General features: G+C 40.9%; 1 protein-coding gene across 13 annotated transcripts in view; it reads right to left on the reverse strand.

Annotated features, from left to right (window-relative positions):
• The window catches only part of DPF3 (double PHD fingers 3), a 210,376-nt gene that overhangs the window by 38,966 nt on the left and 146,506 nt on the right, over positions 1-24,904 (reverse strand). For 8 of the 13 annotated variants that reach the window (XR_002103955.1, XR_002103951.1, XR_002103954.1 and 5 more), the window contains exon 8: positions 16,232-16,360. Coding sequence is in view for 3 of the 13 variants with exons in the window: in XM_019551349.1 (XP_019406894.1) it covers positions 16,232-16,360 (129 nt within the window). In the remaining 10 variants the exon portion in view is untranslated. Of the gene's footprint in view, positions 1-840; positions 3,351-12,157; positions 13,481-16,231; positions 16,361-24,904 lie in introns of those variants that run through there. The other 5 variants (XR_002103958.1, XR_002103959.1, XR_002103957.1 and 2 more) reach the window with 3 other exon arrangements.

The following is a 24,904-nucleotide window of genomic DNA, read 5'->3' on the forward strand; positions in this document are numbered from 1 at the left end:
TGTGACGGCTAGGATCTGAATTCAATAGTGATATAACTTGTTAAAAATATCTGCTTAAAAGAGACACTGGGAGCATTTGCATATGCTATTATCATGCAGCGATAAATTCCAGCATATATCACACCAGAGTTTATTGCTCCCAGGCACCACGGTTATTACATGTGTGCCTGGAGCCGCAGCACATTGAGCTGGGTTTGAGCACCCCTGGCTGGCAAGGGGCCCAGGGCTGCTCTGACTGGGCTCAATGTGCTGTGGAGGGGCAGGCTATAGCCCAAGAATGCTCCAGGTAGTGCCTGCACTTAAGCGCTCTCATGCCCCAGCCAGCCGTGTCAGTGTCTATACATGTGCTGCAGTGGAGTAAAAAACTCCACAGCAGGAGAGTACTTGTATTGACAAGTACTAACCCTGCTGCCAAGTTAATTGGTTTCCTTCAGCCCAATAGGGCTGCACCTGTGGATATGAGATGTACTGCAGAGCTAATATGCCTACTCTGCAGTAAACATCTCATGTAAATGCGCTCACTGTCAAATAAATTAGACTCAACATTTGATTTACCTTAACAAAATGGTATTAATCTCATTGTGAAGTTCCTTCATATATAAGCCCATTTAAAAAGATCCATCGTTACCACCAACTGCTGGCAAATAATTATTTACAGGAGTCCTACACAAAAAATTATTCTCTGCCTACTTCCACAATTCCAAGTGACTAACACTGTTCCCGAAGTCCCACCAACAAAGAAAAATAAGGAAGCTCTGTTAATTTCAAGCTTCACTACAAATCCAAAATAAAACCCAGGGATAAAAATCTTCATTTACAAAACGGAAAAGGAAAACAAAATCAATAGAGAAGGAAGTTTTATTTTAAGCTTCAAAGAAAGTATTGTAAACAATGGAGAGCTTAGAAAAGTATGTACAACAAGTATGGTATTTGACAGTGTCTTTTTAAAAGATGGTTATGTGCACTAGAAAGTTCTTGTGGCATTTGTTTGATAAAGGGCTATTTACAAAGAAATATACAATAGGGGCATCAGAAGAGGACTTTATTTAATAAGAATATTACACAAATTAAAAACAGACCCTAAAGTTTGCAGAACTTCATTATAGTTGTGCATCTTGTTATATTTAAAAGGAACAAAACTTAATTTCTTTTTTCTAAAGGCAGTATAACAACTGTAGATATTCAAAAACAGCCCAACAAGAGGCTTAACCCTGCTTTCACTGATGTCAAGAAGGTAAGTTATACCATTGAAATTAATGGGAGCGCTTCTACAGGAGATGTTGTATTGCCCAAATCTGCAATCTTGGGCATAAGTCAGAAGTTAACAACATTTCTGGCTCCATGATCCTAGCTCCAGGTCTTTGACTCTACTAGTCAAGCTGTGATCACTCTTCCAATATATGCCTGACTTCCATTAGATTTTCATGGGGGAGTCATAACCTCAAGCTTTTGTGCTGTAACCCCTGTTTTGGGAACTGCTGCACTGTTGACAGGAAAGAGAAGATCCTTCATTTTTCACACACATTAGTCTGCTGGCAAGGTTAACTGAAGTCTTGGACGTGCAAGACATAGGATGCAAGATCAAGCTCTTTATATACACTCCCATCTTCTTGTCCATGGCAAGAAGATGGGTTCTTCATACAAGCCTTTGATGAATAAATGATTTAATAACTACATCAGGTAACTAACTGGGCTAGAATATATCTTAGGTCAGGTCAACACTTCAGAAACTTTTGCAGGCAAAACATAAGTGATGATTAGGGGTATGATTGTTTTGCAACATTTCTATACCAGCATAAACCCTACTTTACACAGTTATACCAGTTTCCAAAGGTTATTGCCACTACAGTTTACTTCACTCAGAGAACTAATATCAACCATACTATCAACATCATGTTTTTGCTGCATGGAAGCTTGAAAGGCAGGTTTGGTATACTTTTTCTGTTGTAAACAAGGTCTCATGTTCAAATCCAAGGACTTTTTTCTAGGAAAACAGGCTAGCCTGCATCGTTACTCTTCAAATGAGACTAGGCAAAGCACTGCAGGGAACAATCCTGTGCTAGCCCATGAGAATGGATGGGTAACTAGATAGGTCCTGTGATTCATCTATTGGAAGATGGCTAACACCATGGAAAATGTGTTTTGAACTCTTCTGTCCTCACTCAGGTTCCATATAACATATTTCCTCCCCTTGAGTTGCACCAGTTTTGTTTTGTTTGGGGTTTTTTGGGCATACTTTAAATGCATTTCTGCATGCTTTTCATTCTCCAGTAGTTATTATATTAGAGCTCAGTTATTCTGGGTCTACGCTCCTCTTATTAGTTCAAATGGGAAGTTCCATTGCCAGAGCGCTTATAGATTAGAAGCAGCTCAGAATCAACTGTGGATTTACCAAAAGAAAAAGCAGTACTATGATCGACTGATTTGTTTTCCTATCTTTTAAATGTTTTTCAGCAAACAGCAATCCCCACGGCTGGAAAAGCCAAAGCTTGTTTTACTTGATAGAAGAGACACAACTATCTGAATGGAAGACAACCAAATTTTCCTTTGAGCCTGGATACAAAAATTGATCATAAGAATCCAGCCTTAGGGCCTATTCTTTGCTTCCCCAACAGTGTTGTTCAAATTTGTGCCTAATACAGTACAACAAGGTAAATTTTAAACATCTAGCAGGGAAATATTACCAAGAATTTAAAGAGAAAGTAAACCAGAACAATCTCCACTTACCACATCCAATTTGCAAAAAATAAAAATACCCAGCACATGTATGAATGGCTTCTTTAAAGTAAGAGAGAGCAGAGTTGATCTTTATTTTCATAATTTAAAAAATGTTTTTTCCTTAAAGTAAATACTCAGTCTTTATTTTACATTAAGTGCTTTTTTTTAAAAAATGTCACGTCTTCACAAAATTGCTTTTAAATTTTGAAGTAAAATGTATTTTAAACAAAAATACTGTGCAACTGCAGCACTTATTTTCTCTCTTAAATATCGAAATAAATAAAATAGTTAAGTCTTTTTTTCAGTTTGTTTGTTTTTCAGTCATTTCTAGCGTAGATCAGTTCCAGTTTGACCTGGGGTTACACAATCTTAAAGGAAAGTGAAATCAAGAATTAAAAAAAAAAAAGAAAAAAAAGATTTTCTTTGTATTGCACAGGCCTAGGGAGTTCCCAAGACTTCTCTGAGCAGGTGCCAGCAGGCCTTCTACAGTCCAGGCTCCTGTGCCAGATGAAACACAGGTATGGAGGGCGTCCAGCAAGGAGAGGAGATGTTTCAAAGCATCCTGGCTTCTCTTAGCCTTCTTTGGAAATGGCTTGATTGAAGGATGTTGGAGTCCATGAGGGCAGGATCAGCTGCAGAAGGAAAGGCAATACAAGATAAAACTAAAAAAAATCTAAACACATAAAAAAGAAATTCTTCAAAAAGAGCAAGACATTGTTCCAATACAGTTTCCACTGCATTCCAAATTTTGAAAAAATAGCTAGACAAAATAGTTACCACTAAATGTGGGTGCTCTCAGTGGATACATCAAAAAGATAAGTGGCAAGTGAAAGAGTCATACCCCCAAAAAATCTTCAGCTAAGTGAAGCTTTTTTTCTATTACATTGTCCCTTGTTATTCATCTCCTATACTTGCTTTTTCCATATTAGTGACAACTTTTGGCTTGTGAAACCCTGAGCTGTTTCTGTTGCTATTAGTATTCATTTATATAGATCCACATATGTATGTGGCACTTCACAAAAGGTAGGAATACCTGTTTCCTACTCTGGGAAGTTATATGAGGCCATCCAAATTTTAGAAGTCTCACACACACATGGAAATTCTGAAAACAAGTGAAAAACAGAACATTTACTGCATTCCAAAAAGCAGGGTCAAAACGCAACTTTACAGTTCAACTAAATAAGATATATCTAAAGGGAGCATTCCAGCCATTAATCCATCTCCCCTGGGACTAATGTTCACAGCCTTTAGAGCAGAAACAATTTGTTACTCCAACAATCCATCACTAAAATTTTTCTTCCCCCAAAATATGAAGCCCATCCATTTTCCAACCCCACATTCACTCCTGAACTAGTGAATGGGTCCAAGGTCTAAAATCTCAGGAAACACTCTTTTTTGAGGTCTGTAGAATTGTACTTGTATCACAGGCAGAGGGATATGATAAAAACAGTGCCAGAGGTTTTTCCCTCCTAAACATATGACAAACAAAACATATGATGGGAAGGTGCATTATAAAGATCTAACGGGCAAAAATTTGGCCTGGCTTTATTACTCATCTTAAATAATTACCAATAAAACTGCTGCACCAACCTATTATGAATGCATGTGTGCTGTATTTTATTTATATATGTACACATAATTACAAAACATATATCAATAGAAAATTTCAGGCAGAACAAAAAAAATAGGTGTTTCAGGTGGAAACATCACCTTATATTACAGTAAAGCATATTTCATAGTTTTCATAGACATTAGGGACTGGAAGGGACCTCAAAAGATCATCAGGTCCAGCCCCCTCTCCTCTCCCCGCCCTAGACAGGAAGTCAGCTAGGATCTAGTGACCCCAGCAAGAAATAAATCCAGCTGTTTTTTGAAGGAATACAGAGTAGGTGCTGGCACCACCTCTGGGGGGAGTTTGTTCCAGACCCTGGACACTCACACCATAAAGAACTTTTTTCTAATATCCAGTCTAAATCGGCCTTCCTGGAGTTTATGGCCATTAGACCTTGGGGAGCTGTGGTGAACAGATGTTCTCCCAGGTCCTGATGTACCCCTCTTATGAAGTTGTTGGCTGCCACCAAGTCCCCCCTGAGCCTTCTCTTCTCTGAACTGAAGAGTCCCAAGTCCCTCAGCCTCTCGTACGGCCCTCCCTCCAAGCCTTGGAGCATATGACTGGCTCTCCTCTGGACTCTCTCAAGCTTCTCCATATCCTTCCTGAAGTGGGAGGCCCAATACAGTACTCCAGCTGCGGTCTCACCAGGGCCAAGTAAAGCAGGAGGATGACTTCCCTGGTTTTGCTTGAGATGCATCAGTGGATGCATGCCAGAGTTTGGTTAGCATCACATTGGTGGCTCGTATTCATCTTGTGGTCAGTCAAGACCCCAAGTCTCTTTCAGTCATGGTGCTAGCAAGCAGGCAAATGCTGAAGTTCATATTTAAACAAAGGCTTCAGGGGAGTCAACAAGACACTTGCTCGAGGTGTCAACTCAGTAAAACCAAATGCCAGTAAAGTACAACTAGACTACAGAATTTGGATCAGGATCAATATCTTAAACACTCCAAAGTAGGGGGTACTTGGATGAAAAATTTTCTTTATGGGCCATCTGTAATTGTCATTGACATATTGCTGTGAGTTGGGGTTTAATAGCAGGGAGGAGAGTGCATTTAGAATTAATGGTGCCACAACACAGGTTGTATCCAGCCACTATGTGGGTGCAGCTTTAATTTGCTCTAAACATCAGCAGGCAGTGATCTCAGTCTCTTATCTTTGACCAAGAACCCAAATTGAAGGCTATAGAATGGCAAATTTGAACTCAAAATGAGTAACTACTGTAAAAACTGAAGAGAACATTGTGATGTAGTGCTAACAAGTTAAGTTTCTTCAACTGAAAACCACTGGCTTTTTAAGCTAGCTAGCCTACTTGAATGAGATTTCATTTCAATAGCAGAATTAACCAAGAAAGCCTCATCCTGTTGAAGCCAATGACAAAACTCTCAACCTCTGTGGCAGACGAACAGGCCTCCCCAACCACGACTTCACTGCACATGCACAAGTAAAAAGCTTCACTCCAAACTCCATTTGATATACAAGAGATTAAAACACTCTAACTCATAAAATCAGGAAAGAAATGCAGGGGAGGAAAATATAACTGCATTTAAGAATTGCCATTTACCAAGTCAGACCATAGATCCATCTTGCTCAGTATCCAGTGTCTCTCAGTGGCAGAGGGTAGATGCTGAAAGGTAGAGCAAGCTGGGTATGACCCAGGTTTCTTTCACTGTTCCTCTCACTTACAACCTCCAGCATTCAGGGTGTAGGAAGTTGTAATTCAGAGGCAGCATTCCTAACTCCCATGCTCAATAGCTACTGTCCTCCAAGAATCTGTCCAACCTCTTTTTGAAACTGGCAAACTGTCAGCTACCATAACATGTGGTGGCAATGAGTTCCACATCCCTCTTCTGTCACATTCCTTTATACACTTCATATTGCATGGCCCTGTCTACACGTGATGCTACAATGCTGTAGCAACACACTACGGCGATGTAGCATAGGCAGGCACAAACCTTGATGCCAACACTATGTCACCGTAGTGAGCTACCTCACTATAGTACGTCACTACAGCAATGTAGCTACTACAAATAACTGTGCGTCGCTAAAAATAACTGTACTAAATGACGACGCAGTAACAACTGTGCCACGGGGGGCACATGTAGACGTACCCCATGTTTATTTTCTGGCCATTATATCACATAGTGCTGCATTACTTTCACCCTTCTTATAATTTACTCTGTAAAAATGAGTATGTTTTAGGTGTTAACCTGTCACATTCCAGTAAGAGTCCATGCTCATGGCTGATAAACAGCCCTTTTAGGTAACACCCACGAGTGGGAGCATGTCAAGAAAGGGGCACACTCCCCCTGGACCTCCTTCTCACTAAGCAGTTGTCCAAGTAATAATTCACTCTCTCAAATTCCCTCAGCCTTTCCTCATACGATAAGGAATGGATGGGAGATACTGGGCATGTCTACACGGGCATTAAATCAGTACCTCCATTGTGAGGTACTAGGATAATGTGTGTTAGCCTGTCTTAATGCACATTAACTAAAGAGCACAGTTTAAGTGACGCTTAATGTGCCTTAACTAATTAGCATAGGGCATTTTTACATGTGTTCTGGGACATGATGCAGAGCACTCTAATCAGCAAACTGCACTAATTAAAAGCACCTACTTGTCACATGTATCAGCATCCCCATGCTGAAAAAATGGCAGCAAGGTGCTTTGAACTAAAGTTCATTGAGAATGTTTTACTTCAAAGTGCCCTGCTGCCATTTTTTCAGTGCAGAGACGCTGATACACATGACGCAAAAGGCTGTTGGAGCACATCAATTTCCATGCTTCAGCAGACCTGATTGAGTCTGATCCAATGCACTGGATTTCTAGGGCACCAAAGCAGGCACCATGCACATCTGTAGGAGCCCACAGATTTTTAGTGACACTTTAATGCACATTAAAATAGTCTAATGTGCATTAAAGCACACGTGTAGATGCACCCACTGAGAACTACTAAGACCATTAAAAATACATACAGAAGATTAAATGTAGGACCTTAGAAATAACCCACATTGTATTTTAGGACAGTCTTATTTTGATGCATGTTTTGTGCAAGAGCACAAACCTGCTAGGGACCACATAGGAAGACTTTTTATAACATTTTTCTGGTGAGGAGGAAACCTTTGAAGGTAGGTTAGGTAAGCTAGGACTGACTAGTAGAGAGAGTGGTGGGTCCTGTAAGGCCACCTCTACTTCTGAAACTCAGGACAACATGTTTAGCTGAATTGCAAGAAGATATTTTGATGATGGCACTTAAGGCATAGTAACAAATTTCCCTTTGCTTTAAAAGATTACACTGTATTTTTCAGTTATGACCTGTGTTTCTAATCAGGGCCTCCCTGTGTGCCTTCTTGGATTGGCTGGGGATTACTTCTCTTTGGACAAACAGTCTCTCTGGAGACTATACAGCTCTCCCCTATCCATCCAGAAGTATGGGCAGGAGCTGTACCAACTCCTCCTCTTTCCCCTTACAATGCCTCCCCCCACCAGATATTCTCTGGTTCCAGACTCCATATATACTACAATTTTCCTTTTCCCTTTCCTAGGAGCACGCTATTTGGCTCCCCTGTGGGCCTGCTTACACCTTCATTTCTGACTTACCTGGCTGAACTTCCTTCCCTATTGGTAGTCTCCATCCCTAGCGCTCCCTCAGCTTCCATGTATGTATTTAACTTCTGGATCAATGATCAATTTACAGCTATACTCTGAAAATAGGTTTCACAATGCACTGCTCTCTCTGAGTTTCCTCTCTGTGTTCACAATTTCTTTCATTCCACCTTAGTCCTTCTGTTACATTCAGTCTCTATCAATATGATTACATTGCTGATCCCAGTCACCCTCTCCACACCCACACCACCAACACACACACCTCCATCTTGCTATGACTGCTCTGTTCTCTGTCCAGTGACTTCCTGGTCAGAGGCTTCAACTCCACTTTCAGCCTGCCCTATTAAACCAAGAGCCATAGAACTCTCCCTCCCTTCATTCTCTCACTCATGAGCATATCTGAAAAAGTCTTGTGACTATATTGCCCTCTTCCCCAGTAAATTCAGCTTTTCTTCCTTCATCTTTCAGGGCCAGATCATCCCAGTGAGAATCTACATACATTAATGGCATAAAAATAGCAACCAGGGATTCTGTACACCACTGAAAATTAATTTTAGCTAGTATTTTTGTGTAACATGTGAGCTTCACATGCCTACTTGTTGTACAGGTGGGCACACATGCCCACTTGCTGTTAAGGTAGGTTACTAAAAGGGCAAAATGACCTGTATTGTCACAATAACTTCATTTGCAAATGTAAATCAAGCTTTTATACATGACTGCTTTGATTATTATTTGTTTTCCAGGCATATCCACAATGTGCTGGGCCCTGCTCACATAGAATAAGGACGTGTCTGTGTAAAATTTTGCTGGAATGGCTAGATTAGCAAATGGTGCAATATAATCTTTTCACACACACTTATTGACTTATTGTACACCAGCACAACCTCTGCTGAGGATGAAGCAATGCCAACAGAAGAGCGCTCTGCCAAGCAAAGCCTTTGTTATATGGGGGGTAGTGCAACTATGCTAACAGATAAAACTTTATGCCACATGGCATATGCCACATCTCCACTATGGAGCTCTGCTGATGTAACTGTATAGGCCAGGTTTCCATGGCAAAGGTTCCTGAGTGCAGACAAGTCCAAAGACAAGGTCTCCATGCCAAACAGTTTTCATTTAGGTCATGTATACACTACAGTAACTGCAGCTCATGCAGACATACCCCAAGCTATCTTTAAACTAGGCACCTTAGATACTGCTGACAACATAGCCATAGGAATAAAACAATTCAAAATCTAGATAAATAGTTGGGCAGTTAGCTCAAGCTGAGCTCTATGCTGTCATGGCTTTGCTTCTAGCAGTATTCAAGTTGGCTAGTTTCAAGCTAGTTCAGGTATCTTTATGTGAGCCTCAGTCAGTGTAGCATACCATATTCTGGTAGACTAAAAACTAGACAATGAACAGAAACAGGTTCTAGCATACCTCAGTCTATTAAAATTGAGTTTTAACTGGTCTTCCTCTTCTTCAGGTGTCAAACTCATCTGGCTCTGTGGGAGGGATGAGGGGCACAGAGCTGAACTACAGGCTGGATTGAATCCACAGACTGACCCCATACACCGGAGCCAGTACACAGGACTGGTCTGGTGTGGGTACTTCATGCAGTTCACAGCCTGGACTGCCAGCTCCAGTCCAGGGATTGTGCACAAACCCAGCCTGTGGTGCCCATGCTAGACTGCGCATGCTGGCTCTTGTGTGTGTGTGGCCGATCAAAGAGGCTGGATCCAAACCAGCCTCAGAGCCAACACACAGAGCGAGCAAATCCAGTATGGGCACCACAAGCAGTGCTTGCTCTGGACTAGCCCCCTGTGCCACATGAAGCACCTATGGCACTTGGTTCAGCCCCACACGCTGCACATAGCCTACACCAGACCAGCTCCATGTGCTGCATGCAGCATGCGGGGCCAGGGCCAGAGCTGGCAGATGGTGTTGGTCTGGGACCCACAGGATGGATCTTAGGGCTCATTGGGCCAGATCTGACCCATGAGCCATATCTTTGACACCCTGACCTAAATCCTCCACATTATGCCCATGAACCATTTCTCCTTCAGAATACATTCAACTGTTTTAATGGTCTGCATTTATTTGAAAGGAGTGTTGGAAGCACAGAAAACCAAGTTGTCCCTCCACAGCTCCCAAGCTGTGCATTTAAGCGTCCCTCTGGATTCGAGCCACAAACTGGCCCTTGTGAACCAGATACAAACAGATAACTGGTTGTTTGGGTTAAAAGATCAAAGACCTCCTTCCAATCATGTCACTCTTGGGCATATCACTGGTTATGGGAACAGGTGTACATCTGATGGATCATCCTAGTTTCAGGTAGGCCTTGAACTTTAATTTATTTCAAACTTAGAAGACAAAATCAAACTTCTTTTTGAAATGATTTTACCTGCTATAATTCCTATTAGCCTTCTGTACAACTGCTACATCCGAGAGAGGCTAGAAATATTTTCCTCATTTTAGTTTACTTGATTTATTTGTAAATAAATAAATCACATTTGAAAACTCTTTATGTATATCTGCTTGCTTTGTCTGTTATATGGGCCTTTTACACAGCACCAGAGAAGAGACTTTTTAAAAAAAGAAAATGGGACTATACCTATAAATATTAGTGAAGTAAAGACTCTAAAGGGCAAGGATAGCAACAGAAATTGCTTTATAAACTGATTTTTTTCAATCCGTTAGATACCAATTTATAACTGCCTTTTTAAATCTTGGAAATTATGAAAGTACTGGACTGGAAGTACTGAAATTATGGAAGTACTGTCAGTTACACTAACATGAAATCCAGAGGCACTCCACTGACTTTACTGTTTTAAATTTGGGTCAATAAGAAAATAATTTGGTCAACTCTGCCAATTATAACTGTGGCCTTGATTCATTCCTAGTTCTGTAATATCTTCCATCCTAATTTCCATTCTTTCAGTCTTTAGATTTTAAAGTCAGAATTCTAGCATACACAAATAAAATAACAGATAAGCAAAAGAAGGATACTACAAGTATACTGTTTTAAGGATTTGGAAAACCCAGCTCTCTCTATTCTTGTGGCTCATGGTCTGAAGCAAGCTGGGATTTGAGCTTTTTTAAGTACAAAAGAGTTTCACAAATTCTTGACTGTGGAAACAAAATGCTAGAAAACTATTTCATGTATTGTTTCAGGCAAAATAGAATGATTATGGTAAAAGTTAAATGTTTTATCAGCTAAGGCACATTTCATTGACATTGTTAAAATACCATCGATCTGATATTAGACTGATTATAATATGACTTAATGCAGCAGCAGGAACATAGTCCAACAGAGTATTAAAAGAAAAGAAATATCAACATGGAGAAGCCTGAAAGGAGACTGTCCTCCTCCATGAATATGAGTCAGACATGAACTAGCTAGCATATGCTAATAAGTTTTATTTTATAACTTTATGCAGTACAATTTTCTTCAGTCCTAATGGCAGATTCTTAAAGGAATCCAGAAGTCAGTGGTGTCACTCTGGATTTACACATGTACATGTAACAGGAGAATCTGGCCACTATTTATTCAATGCACAAAGAAAAGTATTAAAATACAAAGAAACAACACATCCAGAATCCTAATAAAAATTAAAAATCAAAGCTTACTTTAATGTAGAACTATAGCAAAAAAGATTGAAGAAGCCAAAAAAATACACATTGCAAATGTTGTATTACTCCAGCAAAACACAGAGGGAAATGCACTGACTTTAAAAGTCCTTTTGGATAAGATTTGTTCATGTGCCCCTCAAGTCAACAGGGCACTGCTGTAGTTCATATTGTGAATTCTGTAACAAAGGCACCTCTCTTTCATTACATTTACCATGAAATCCAAGGTCTACTGAGGTCAACATAAAATTTTGTCACTGATTTCAATGGGGTCAGGAATTCACCTTGTATAACTTTTGTTGGCACTTTACTTTGAGAAAAAATATTTAGACCCTAATCCTTGAATCCATACAATGCAAGCTTTGCCTGCCTGAGGACTGAAAAATAGAATCTATGCACTGGATGTTTGGGTGTGCTTTATACCTCACTGTACATACTGGGGCCTATCCATTGACTTCACATGGGACCGGAGGCAGCCCAAGACACAAAACTATCAGACAATTCACCTTAAAGGACTTATTCCTATAATAAAACTCAATCAATGGTTTGTTGAAATTACAAGGCACAGAGATTTAATAGTGGGAGAAATACATAACAGTTGGAACATACCTTTTGAATCTGCCACACATCTCCTCATTCCTTGGAGGGAGCTGCTGGAAGGGAGTCACTCTTCTCCACTGAACTTGGGACTTTAATGAGTATTGCTTTGGTTTGTTTCAAGGGAAGCTACTGACAAGCAAAACAAAGTGCCTCACAAGACACTAGAGAGAGAGATAAAATTGGGCTGACATAAAAACAAAATATATGAATTTTTAAAAAAAGGAAAGAAAAATAGAGGTGAGGTATTTTTCCTTTTCATTTCTTCCATGATTCACTTCCTCTAGCCATTTTTTCTTTGCAGAGTCTGTGACTTGCCATTTATATTCCATCCCTGTGCTTGGAAATTGTTCTCCGGGAGGTGAAAGGTGAAGGGGAAAAAAATCAGAATGAAGTGAAGACAAGATGAAGAGGTGCAGGGAGGAGTACATCTAATGAGTATAATGGTGTCCAAAGGAAGGATGGAAACATGTTCCCTAATGGCATGGTCTTCATTGGAACTGCTTGTGTTCTCAAGCTGTTAAAAGTGGAAGTAGCAGGAGTACAAGAGGGGAGTCACAAACTCCACGTGCTACAGTAAGTGCAAATTCTCACATTGCAGAAGCCATCACACCAAGGATTTCCTTGCCATCTGATCCAATCTGCCCACAGTGGTTTCTCTAAAAACAGTACTATAATCAAGTAGATGTCCATTGCTTTTTGTTTTTTTGATTTTTTTACTTAAAAAGTCTTTTTCCTAATAATATATAGAATATATAAATAAAAATAATTAAAAAAAAAACTATTTGGGTTCTGCTCTCCAACCCATCTGCATGTTTGTGGTTCACCAATATATATTATAAGATGAGAAAATCAACTCTGCTCATTATTTAAAAAAAAAACTGAAAACATAGTAAATCCACATTTCAGGTTTCCAGAAAGAAAAAGACAAGGGGCAGGGAGGGAGTAGGGAACAAATTAAAATGAAAAAATAAAAAGATAATCAAAACCTTCTGTTTCTTCAAAGTAGTTGTCTATAGTTTTATATGTTTGTGCTTTCAGTGTACACACCCAGAGGGGGGGAAAAAAGTAGCAATAATAATCAGAGTAGTAGAAAGGACAGCAAATTGCTCAGAGTTTGTATGTTGGTTTGGTTAATTTAGCAGCTGCCCTTTTTATCTGCTGAGGGAGAGCTGCTGCCACGGCCACCTCCGCGGCTTGAGAGAGGCTCTTCTGCATCGTCCTCGTCAAAGCCGTGAAAGGTCGAGGTGTCGCTTTCTGACGTGGAACCGAACAAGTCCTCCGTAGTGCGTACTGGCGCTGCTTCCTCCTTCCTGCTTTCTCTTCCCAAATGAGCTGACATGTATGATGAATATATCAGCACATGCGTTAAGCAACAGGCATCATAATTATTTTTTATCACTATTATTAAACAACTCAAACTATCAATCTTGTAGGTACGTGCATGTGTGCACCTTAACAACAACATAGCACAGTAGAATAGCAGTAAGAGAGAAGTAAAAAGGATTGGTTTCTCTTTTAAAGAAAAAAGAGGATCTACAATAATAACACAAATGCCCGTGGCTATGGCAGCGAAAGGGTTAATGATAGTTTCCTCTCTTCAAAATACTTTAAAAATATTTTTTCTTGATTACTTTGATCAATTTATAGAAGATTCTTAGACCATATAAATAATTAGAAGCTGTTAGCTCTAAGCACAATGATTGTCCTTCAGATTGGCATCAACTGTCATGAATTTACTGCTGCAGAATAACAACCCATTAGGTATGTCATCAGTCTGGCTGTGATTATTTTTTAAATTCTCATCCCTATCACTTTCTGCCCCTGACCCTAACATGAAACAAAGAACAAAGTGAAAACACTGTAAAGACTAAGTAGTAATAAAATAAACATGTTGTATTTTTCAACCTGTATAGATGCTCTTAAAAAAAAGAAAACAAATCTACACAATTCAGCAGCTAAAACAGCAATGATAAAAGACCATCTCTCTTGGAGAAAACTAGAAAGTTTGAAAAAGTTTTTCAGTCCAGCTTTTCACTACGAAGCAGGAAATCCTCAGCACAGAAATCAGTCACAAAAAAAAAAATCTCTTAAAAGAAAAGTCAAATATTGACATTCTTAAAACTGCAGTTTGTTTTTTCCCCTCTGAATCAAATCTTCTAGGTAATTTTGGTGCATCTCTCAGAATCCCTCGTCCAGAAAGGCAGGGAAAGGCACGTCCCTGGGAAAATGAAAGCATTGTTTTTGAAGGGGAAGGCTCGCCTATTACTCAGAAGCATTAATATGATGATGTTAAGTAACCAATGGCTTGGTCCCCTTCTGCTGAAAGAAGTAACTAGATAATAAATACACTATAATGCCTAAGAAATAAAGAATCAAATCTCGTTCCTCCAAAATAAAAGAATATAATAAAATAATTGCCAATGTAAAGAACTGTTCCATAGGGATGTGATTTTTCTGACTGTATAGAGAGAAGAAGCAAATAAATGTTCATGGCCCCACCTCCGATCTAAAGAAAACTGCCTCTATTACCAAGAGAAGCAAAGATGGCAGCCACAAAAGAATCATTCATTTTATAAAGATATACATGGTTGCATCTTGGCCTCTGTCACCACATGTCTATCACACAGTTGGAGATCACTTGTAAATGACATGGGTGGATGGGAATTTGTATACGAATAGTGTTTAATTGAATTGGTTTGAGGGACTTGTTCATGCACAGATTACAGCACATTACAGCTACATGTAGACCTACATACTCTATTACAATAAGGAAGCCAATGGGCTAGAGTATCTGTGTCATGCTCTAAAGGTAAATATAAAATCATCACAACAAGCACCTACACAACATAAAAATTATCATTGTGCAAGACTGAGACAATTCTGAAATGAGCTAGGCTGGGAAATAACAACCAAGGTAATGGAGAAAAAAAGATTCACTTTCAAATATGCCACCACAGCTAATGTGAGCTTCCGTTCTTTAATTACTATGAAGTCAACACAAAAGCATAAAAAGACTTGTGTTAGTAAATGCAGAGTACTTGTAGCAAAGCCTTTAGAAAACCAAGGTTTGCCATTTGTCCTCTGATGACCAATCATCATCAGCTCAAGATAGCTTCAGAAGTCAGAATAACTATAGAGGACATCTGTCACTAAAGCCTAGTCCTGCTCCCATGGAATTTAATAGGAGTTTTGCTATTAATGTCAACGTGAGCATAAGCAGGCCATTATTCAGTACCAGAAAACTCTACATTATACTTCGCCAAGTACCAAGCAAACACTTCCCAGAATAAAAAGCAGAAGCAGCAGCAATTTTGAAGGTTTCAAATTGCACGGTTTATTTTGTTTTCTGATTTATAATCAATGTGCCCCTATCCTCCACCCTAAGGAAATCACAATTAGAAATGTGGATTGAAGCTGGAATATACTGTCATTAGAGACCCCCATTCCCTCCCTTAGCTAAAAATAACAGCTCAGCTGGGACAAAAAACCCAATAACCCAGAAATAAAGACAACTCAGGCTGGGAAAAGACACAATTGCCTACATTTTAAAAGAGAGAGGGGAAGAAAACAGAGAAATAAAAACCTCTTTAAACAAAATTAATGATAGTCATCTTGTAAGAGGATAATTCTTGACAGCTACCCCCCATCCATACCCTGTAATTTCCTCTCTCTTTCTTTTTTGGATGAAGAAATGCATGAAATGTGTAATCAATGGAAATGCTCATCATGCAACTTTCATAAATCTTGAAAGTAATTTACATTCGTAATTATGGCATTGGAACACAGAGCCCGTCCTTTAATATTGTCATAGGATTTTCTCCCTCCATTTCAATGAGAACTAATATGTGTACTTATCTTCACCGCAGCCAGTAGATATAACGTGCGATTATGTATACATCTATATATAAAAAAATTCCCATCAGCTTAAAAATGTGAATCCAGGACATTTGGTGTTCCAGAAAAGAAGCAAACAATAAGTAACTCCCAAACCAATTCACCTCACTTCCAAACATGTTAAAAAAATCCAGAAGGAAAGCATATACATTAATTTGTCTTAGATATTTGCAAGAATGAGTCACCTACCAGAGCGCCCACAGTCTGAGCATGACACGAGCTCCTCTGGCCGGCCACTTTTTTTGTTCATGTTGGAGCCGCCAAGGCAGAAATCACAGTAGTTATTGGGAATGATGGCCCCATCTGGTCCTTTCTGGGCTGCAGGCAGGTTAGAAATCAAATTTACTTACAGGGCATGCAGTATTGTACAGTTTTTTCTTTCCTCTGCTATGAAATTAATATAATGACTTTGTAGACAATACAAAGCCTTCCCCAAATATTTACCATTAGGTGACAAATGAATTCTGTAAATCCCCTTAATTTTCAGTGCACTGTGTAGCGGGGCACAGGATCTCTTCTTGAGGTCCTGTACAAAGGACAGGTCATCTGTGCTGTGTTCTGATTTCCTTTATAACACTGAGTAGTTGAGTCTCACATTCTTACAAAAATAGTCAGCTTTCACACCATATTGATTTCTTTAAAATATTTTACCTGCTCTTGTTCTGCTATTGTAAGTAATTCTTACGAATGTTTTAATAGAAGGGACTTGAAATGGAAAAACAGTCTCTCTTTTTTTCAGTGCATTTATTTTATGCTTTTCGTTGCACTTTACCTACAGTAAATTTCACTATTTTCTCTATCCTCTGCTTTCTCTGTCTCATCCTCCATGGGGATCTGCTGACATGGATTCCTGAGCCCAGATGGAATCCCAGATCAATGAGATCTGTGCTAATGGACACAGAGGCAGCATCTGAGCCATAGCTAGCCAGTATCTCCTGTCATTTATCTTACATAGCTCAACATAGGAGAGAAATAAAACAGGTAAAATGTAAACTTATAAAAAACAGCAAAGAGAGCAAAGAGATTGAGGGGTAGGGGGTAGCACCTGAAACTGTATTCACACCTTTTAAAAAAACGTAATGTTTCAAATTGATAGTATATATTTAATTAGACTCAATAACAGTAAATAAACCGCATTATAGTCATGTGTCTCTAACTTGTATTAGGGTTAAACTACTCTTCTATTAGTGCAAACTACATAAGGCTAATGCCTCTATAAATGTCTGCTGTGTTTTTGCCCCCTCCAGTTCTGAAGGACATACACACAACTTACAAAAAGGCCTTTACATTTTCAATAAAATCCCACCCCTTCAATACAGGTTATATAGGATATGTACAGATGTTTAAACAGTCTGCTGGGAAGACACTCTACAGTGCTTAACACAAATGTACCGTAATTAGAGCACCATTGAACTCAATACGCCTATTGGGTATGGAGGCTTGAAGCCTGCCGGCACTGGCCCTAGCCAGGAGGTGATGGTACTCCCAGCTGCCATCCCTGCAGCTGGGGGGTGGGGGGAATGGAGCCCCAACCACCTTGCAGACCCAGCCAGGCTCACCCACATGCCCCTATAACACATGCCAGTTCTGTGGGCAGGGGTGTGCAAGGAATGAATTGTGGCTCTGCCCCGGGCCCTGGACCTGTGCTGTTACCACCCAACGATCCCAGTGTCTCCACAGAGGTTGGCTGGGACCTGTGTGAGCTTGGCATGTGGCCAAACAGACAGGATGGGGCCACTTAGAGAGTTTTGGTGAGCTGTTGTGTGGGATGTGGGGATGCTAATCTGGCCTGCAACAGCTCACCAAAACTCCCTATGTAGCCCATGGACTCAAATAATTGCCCACCCCTGCTCTTCATAATAGCATCATGCAGCTGCCGGCTTAGCTTTACTACAGCCACAGGTGGAGCAGAAGGGAATGGAGTCCCTCCAGATACCCCTGCTGGGGTTTTGGGAGGAGCTGAACCAGGCCCAGGGGGGGCAGGGTGGAAAGGCTCTGTCCTTGCCCCTCCTGGCCCCATGGCTCCAGCCATAGCTGCATGTTGCCACTGTTAAGAGGATGGGGCAGAAGAGTGTGGAGAACAGAGCCTGTCCCACTGAACAGGCCCTTTCTGGCTCCCCCCCACAACACCCCAGCCAGGGTAGAAAGGAGGACTGTGACATGGAGCCTCTCCCCTCCCACCCCAACCACCAGAGCCACTTGACAGCAGCAGCATGTAGCTGCCAGCTTGGTTTTACCATGGTTGGAACTGGGGCGAGGGGGTGGGAGGGCTCCGTTCCCACCTCTGCTGCATGGACCCAGCCGAGCTCCCCGCAGTTGGGGTAGCTGGGGGGGTGGGGGAGGGGCACATGGCAGAGGGGCTCCCTTCTCCCCCTGCCCAGGTGCACAGGGCAGAGAGAGCTTTTTCTGTTTTTTTCTCTGTGACAGCCCAGGGAGTCATGTGGCTGGGCTGATCTGGTCCTCACCTGCAAGCACCAGCCCAGCCCCACAAAGGCCCCTGGGATGCGGGCAAAATCAACTGAAACCCTCAGTGGGAACCTGTACACACTCAATGGGAACCTGTACACAAGTTTGCTAAGGTGCTCTGCCCTAAAGTGCCTTCATCTGATACCACACCAAGTGAGGTTTAACTTTTCATAAAATCCAACATTTTTAAAGCACTCTGCAGCCCTGAACATTTGTTATGTTTGGCTACAGAGCACTTTTGGCTGCCTCGTTGCATGAAAAGCGCATCTTCGGTACACACCCATAGATACCTCTGAGGCATACTACAACAGAAGCCCAGATATAGTGGAATTAAAGCTGAAATTAATTTGACCCATTATGGTGTTTACTGTTTTGTTCAATAATGCAGAACGGATAGTAACATTTACAGATGCCTTGTCCAGAAACAGTTGTTCGACATGGGTAAAAGTCCTTGCCATTCTCACATACAGGGAACAGAGTTAACATTTTTCTTTTACCCTTTTTACTGAAAGGTAAAAGATCACCAGCTCTAGTGGGTATCCCACAGCCTGAGTGTTCCCCATGTTATATGGAATACTTGTTCAAATGAAATAGTGAGAACTTTTAAACAACACCCACTGGACTTAGTCATTACTTCAAGATAATTTTTGTAACTTTAAACTTTGTTAAAAGTTGTTCTGAGGCTTTTTACAAATGGCTCCAAGAAGAATTTTGGTCCATATCCAAACATTCACAAAGAACAGGGACATTAAGGTGGATGTTTTGGCACAAGGCCAAGAAATATTGTTCAGTCAGAACTTCCACAAAGACTGAAGGACTTGAATCTTGTGTTCTAATTTGTGCCTACCTTTAGTTTTTTTTGTTTAAAAGCGTTGGAGATGCCGTGGAAATAGGGAGAAATGAAAATTCATATTGCTGCAGACACATCCTTCTCCATTACCATCAGCAGCCTTGCACATTTATTGCATGTTTAGCGTCTAACCTGGTATCCCAGAATTACTGATGTTCTCAATACATTCTCTCTCTCTCTCACTCACTGTTAATTTAGCACTGTGCCTGACAGTGGAGAGTGTTTAATAGTTGCTTACCAAGTAATTGGAGAGGTATGGGAATTACGTAAAAGTACGGTGAGCTGTAGTGCAACAAAATGACTGAAAAAGTAACTTTACACTTTTTCTTCCCCTCTCTAAAATGTAGACTGGTCTAGAATTTCCTTATCCACTCTCTACTGAAAACATCAGGTGGTTGCTTCTTTATATTATACTGCACGTATATCCCCGTCTCACACAGTGCAGACTCAGCAAGTACAGTGCTGAAGGTTTCACATTATCACTAACACACTTGGAAGTTAAAATTTTCAGGACTGATGTAAAAGCCTAAGTCCCACTGACATTCACTTCTGAAAATGGGGCTCAAGCTTTTTGTAAATGTTACATATGTACACTGATCCATGATAGATGGAAGCTTATGATTGGTTGTGGGGAAACTGTTAACCTGGATCTTGTTTCCCTATCTTTATTTTTGATGCAAGTCTGTGTGCTAGTATTTTGCTTGTTCAGGGCATGTATAAACATGGCTAAGTTGACTGTCATAGACAAGTCAAATTTGACAGGCTGTGGGTGTGTCTGCACATCACCCTTCGGCAACGTTGCTACAGCACTATGCTTTAGTACTTCCTTTTGGCAATATGGGTGGTTACTGTGCCATGCACACAGCGCATGGGTAGCTTTCACTGCTACGTCGCCATAGTGGTCTGTCATACCCAGGAAGTGCGCTGCTATGGCTACATAGCTGGCAATCACATGTAGACAAACATGATCACTATGTCACTGTAGCATGGCATATGTTGCTGTAGCACATGACTACATCACCACAGGGCGACGTGTAGATGTGCCCTGTATGCAGAGGTGAATCTTAAAGTTTCATCAGTGCGTCATGAATGATACATCTTTATAGCCTAATAAACCAATGCAAGACAGTATTCTCTTTGGAACTTTCTGCTCTAACAGGTAGAAAAGTTCACTCAAGCACGATTGCCAAATATTATGTAACTAGCTGCCTTAATCCAACTTGTATGCTGTATGTGCAATAAGGTTGTGTAAAAAAAGTCTTGGGAATAAGGTTTAGGATAGCTTTACTGTCCTGATGATAGTGAAAAAGATTGCTTGGTTTTAAAGGCTTTGGGATACTGACTGATGCAGCTTGTGTACTTTTCATACCAACAAATAAACACAGCATTTTTATATTTTAAAGAAAGATAATGATGTGTAGGAGGAATGAGGGGGAATTCAAGGAACAAAACAACACCACACTTGTAGTGACAAGGACAAAATAAACAAAGGACCAAGGGCTCAATTCTGTACCACAGCATAATCGCACTGAAATCACAGAATGAGTCCCTATCATTGCTCCTCTAGCCCCAGTTATCATTTCAAAGCAAAGCACTGAAAAACAGCCATGATCAAGACCTAGCTCATACGTTATTCTCCCAGTTTTTGTTTCATTGCAAACAGCAAACTTGGACCAAGCTTGCCAGTGTTCACAAAGATGAACATGGTGACCAGAGTGGCTCATATTTCCAGGTCTGCATTATGGGCACAATTCACTACAGCGCTTCTCTGACAGAACATTCATTTTAGCAATATAAGTTCATGTATACATTTCCTCTAAGATACCAGAGTCCTTGATTTCTGCTGCCACTGTTAACAGCACATCTCCATGCAAAAAAATATGACAGCAGGCAGAAGGTATGCATAGACACTCTCCATGTTGCTGCTGTCTTCCAACAGCAATCCCGCACTTCCTCACACAGACCACTGGACACCAGCCCAAACGCCTCTGGCCAAAATTCAAGTTGATCTGAAGCCCAGTGCCCCCCCTTCAAAGCAGCCTTCCACTTTAAAAACCTTTTGGATTTCCACAGCCTTTGGAGCTATATCCAACCCCAGCTCCATGGCAACAGGGAAAAAATGGTAAGTCTACTATGGAGACTGCAGCAGGGATGTAGTCCAGGCAATCTGCAAGGAGCAGAAGCCAGTCCCTGACCACATCAGAAACCTTTCAACAAGCATACCACTGGGTAATTCTTCACAGTAAACATCTGAGGGTGTCCCCTAATAATGCTGTTCACTAATGAGCTCTATGCAATCCTAGGTGGAAACTTCATTTTGACCCCCAGCTTAATGGCAGACACCTCCAAGGACAGTGTATGGGACCATAGGGAGAGAACGTCAGCAATACCACAAGGGCAACAACTTCTCTGATAAAGAGGAAGGTGTCAAAACCTAGCCCAGATTACCCCCACCCTGAGAGCCACCCAGGGTTTGAGAATTAGGACACACAATGCTTGGTGCAGTTCTAGCAGAAAGACAGCAACAAGGATCAAGAAATGAGCTCTGGTACAGCATCTTGTTTCTCCCAGTGAACAAATGGATAGTGCCAGGTAATTTTTCCCTGGTATGTTTCCTTCAGCCTACTTGAATTTCATCCTTCCACTTAAATCAGCATTTTCACAGCTGCTTTATTGATCACCAGTTGTCCTGGCATATAAAAGTAAAAAGAGAAAAGTGATGCAACATTGCCCTTTCCTACACAGGTACATGTTGCAATTGTTTTTGTTTCGGGGGGGAGAGGGGGTGCTGGCTTGTAAACCATTTACTGCTATAAAGAGAACTAAGTGAATCTGCATGTGTGCAGGCACCTTGCAGGTCCAGGTAGGTCTTGCTGGGGAGGCATAGTTGTGAACACAGTGTGGCCAGGGACTCCTATAATGCTAGGGCATCACCACAGAGAGAGGTAGGCAGGGACAGTCATCCTTCTGGGGAACTGGTAGCAAGGTCACTGTCTCTTTTGCTTCAGGTTCCTGTCTTCCATGTGATTATGCTGCCTGCCTGTGTATCTTGTTTACCCAGACAGAAATATCCTTCTCATCCTTCAGGACAACCTCCAAAAGTTGTTCCAACACATACTTCCTACCCAGTCCTACAGATTCCTGGGGTTTGACGGTCTTATTTTTTTCCTGCCGTGCTGTGGCTCAATAGCTCAGCAGACACTATCACAGGAAATAAGATGGCAGTGAAGTGACCAAGGCGCTAGCTCAGCAGATATGTATATAGGTAGTGCTTGGGTCATTTCACTGCCTGATTACTTTATACAGTATATAGAAACTATTTACATGCACTATAAGCAAGCTTGGGCTTCCCTCCCTACATTCTCCCCCCTTCCCCAGATCCTAACCATTCCTCTGCACCACAGGAAACTCACTATGACATCAATGGAATAGACAAATGACAGCAACCATGACTTGCAATTCGAATGGCATCTGCACCACAGCCCATAGCAAAGTTACAAAGGTTACAAGTTACTGCTAGTTTTTTACCATGGGCTGCTGCCCCAAGTCTGACATACTCCCTGTCTTCAAAGGCACTATGGTGTCCTTGAGTGGGGCCTCTGCTGATAGCCACCTGCTATCAGGGATGAAGAAGTGTAACAGAAGCACGAGGAACGATGGGCTTCTTGAGATGATGCACCAAGCAGATGCTGTTAAAAATGAGAACAGTGGTAGGAGAACATGTTGGCATTTAACCACAGCTCTTGCAGGAAAGGCCTTGGCAACACGCAGTGCTGCTTACTTCCATCCCATAATCCACTGGTTTGAAAAATGCTGACAGCCACTGGAACACCTTCCCACATTGTACTGTGCATTCAGTCAATGCAGCTGCTTATAGGAATGATGTGTGATGCCAGAACAGGAGCAGTGTTACATACATGCTTTGATAGAGGAGTAGTACTGACTGCTGGTCACCAGAAAAATTCCATAACATGTTCAACTAGCATGTGCTAGTCCATATAAGGCCCAAATCAGAAATTTGCACCTCCTTAAGATAAATGAATATAGGCCATTTTTAAAAATGGTCTAAGGATATCCACGGAGGAGTTTGCACCAGTTTATTTCAAGGTTTTTCTACACTCCAAAGATAATTTGGATTAGGGAAGGGCATGAATTTAAAGTGCAATAGACATTTGTATATAATTTAATGTGTCGAGATTCTTATTCTGAAAAAAAGAGAATCTTAGATTTAGGTAAATCCATTGGATTTAGATAAAATGCAAAAAACAAACAAACCCCAAAACAGTTTTACTGTGGACTAAGGATGAGTTGTTGCTGAATAGCTACTATGCTTTAAATGACTGCCCCCCCCCAATTATTCAAAAATTACTTTCCCATGTAGAACAGCCCATAATCAGTTTTAAAACATTGACAGACTACTCCAAGTTTGTGTAGAAAAAGCCATGGCTCCTCTATGCCCCCTTCAAGATGAAATCTCTGGAGCTGAAAACAGGTTTAAAACCAAAATAAAGGGATTTTGAAATATATATCAACCTACAGGCTCCAAATGGTTCCAGTTCAAAATACATATTGAAACATAATGGTTTTGGTTTTGTAGTCATGATAATTGGCATTTTTCTAAAAGCCTCAGCTCATGGAGTCATCTGAAGACATGAACATTTGCCTTTCCTTTAAAAATGAAGTTGCTTTCCCTCAGACTTGCAGAGAATAGCTTGGAAATAGAGCTCTGCTAAAAGGGCAAAATCTTTTCCAATATAACCAATCTAATGATTTCTGGTGGTCCACCTCATGATTTTGAAACATCTGTGGCTGGCATTGCTGCTAAGAGAAAGCAAACTAATTCTTTGCTGCTTTGCCCCACACGACAGACATTTATACCTCTGCAACCTGACTGCAAATTGGGTATAACACTCTGCTGTGATATAAGTGAAGGATTTGGATTGAGCAGGCATTTTAAACCCACAATGCAACAATGCCAGGCAAGTGGAGAGTCAGGACTTAAGTGTCTGCTTTTAGGTCAGGGAGTTTGAGTTTCCTTCTTTAAATTAGTAAGGCAAATGGATGACAATCAGATGGATGCTGTTCAGAAGGGATTTTTCCCAGCACCACGGTTCTAACTACTTCTTATTCACTTTGGGCTACATCCAAGCCCTGAAAATCCATAGGAGTCTCTCTATTGAATATAGTGGGTTTGGAATCCGGTCCTTTGCTTTTACTTCTGGCCAAAATTTCCAAAGCAAGACAGATACCTAGGGGAGCAGAGCATATCCTGAATCAAGCCCATACATTTTGCAACAAAGAAGAATGGATTTTCTTAACAAAGCATTGCAAGCCTCTTTGTTTAAGACTGACGCCCAGATCCCCCATTCTATAACTGTTCCCCCACTGTTCAAATGTCTGCCCAACATTTGGCTGCTGGTTCAGTTTAAAGCTAGCCAAAGCCCATTCTCTATATTTAACGTCTTCCTCCCTCGAAGGACCCGATGACATATAATCTGAACCTATAGGGTAAGTGCCACAGTGCTGCTCTGGCTCTTTCTCCCCTA

Source organism: Crocodylus porosus, unplaced genomic scaffold (assembly GCF_001723895.1).
Source record: "Crocodylus porosus isolate Cpor-Errol unplaced genomic scaffold, CroPor_comp1, whole genome shotgun sequence".
Lineage (NCBI taxonomy): Eukaryota > Metazoa > Chordata > Crocodylia > Crocodylidae > Crocodylus > Crocodylus porosus.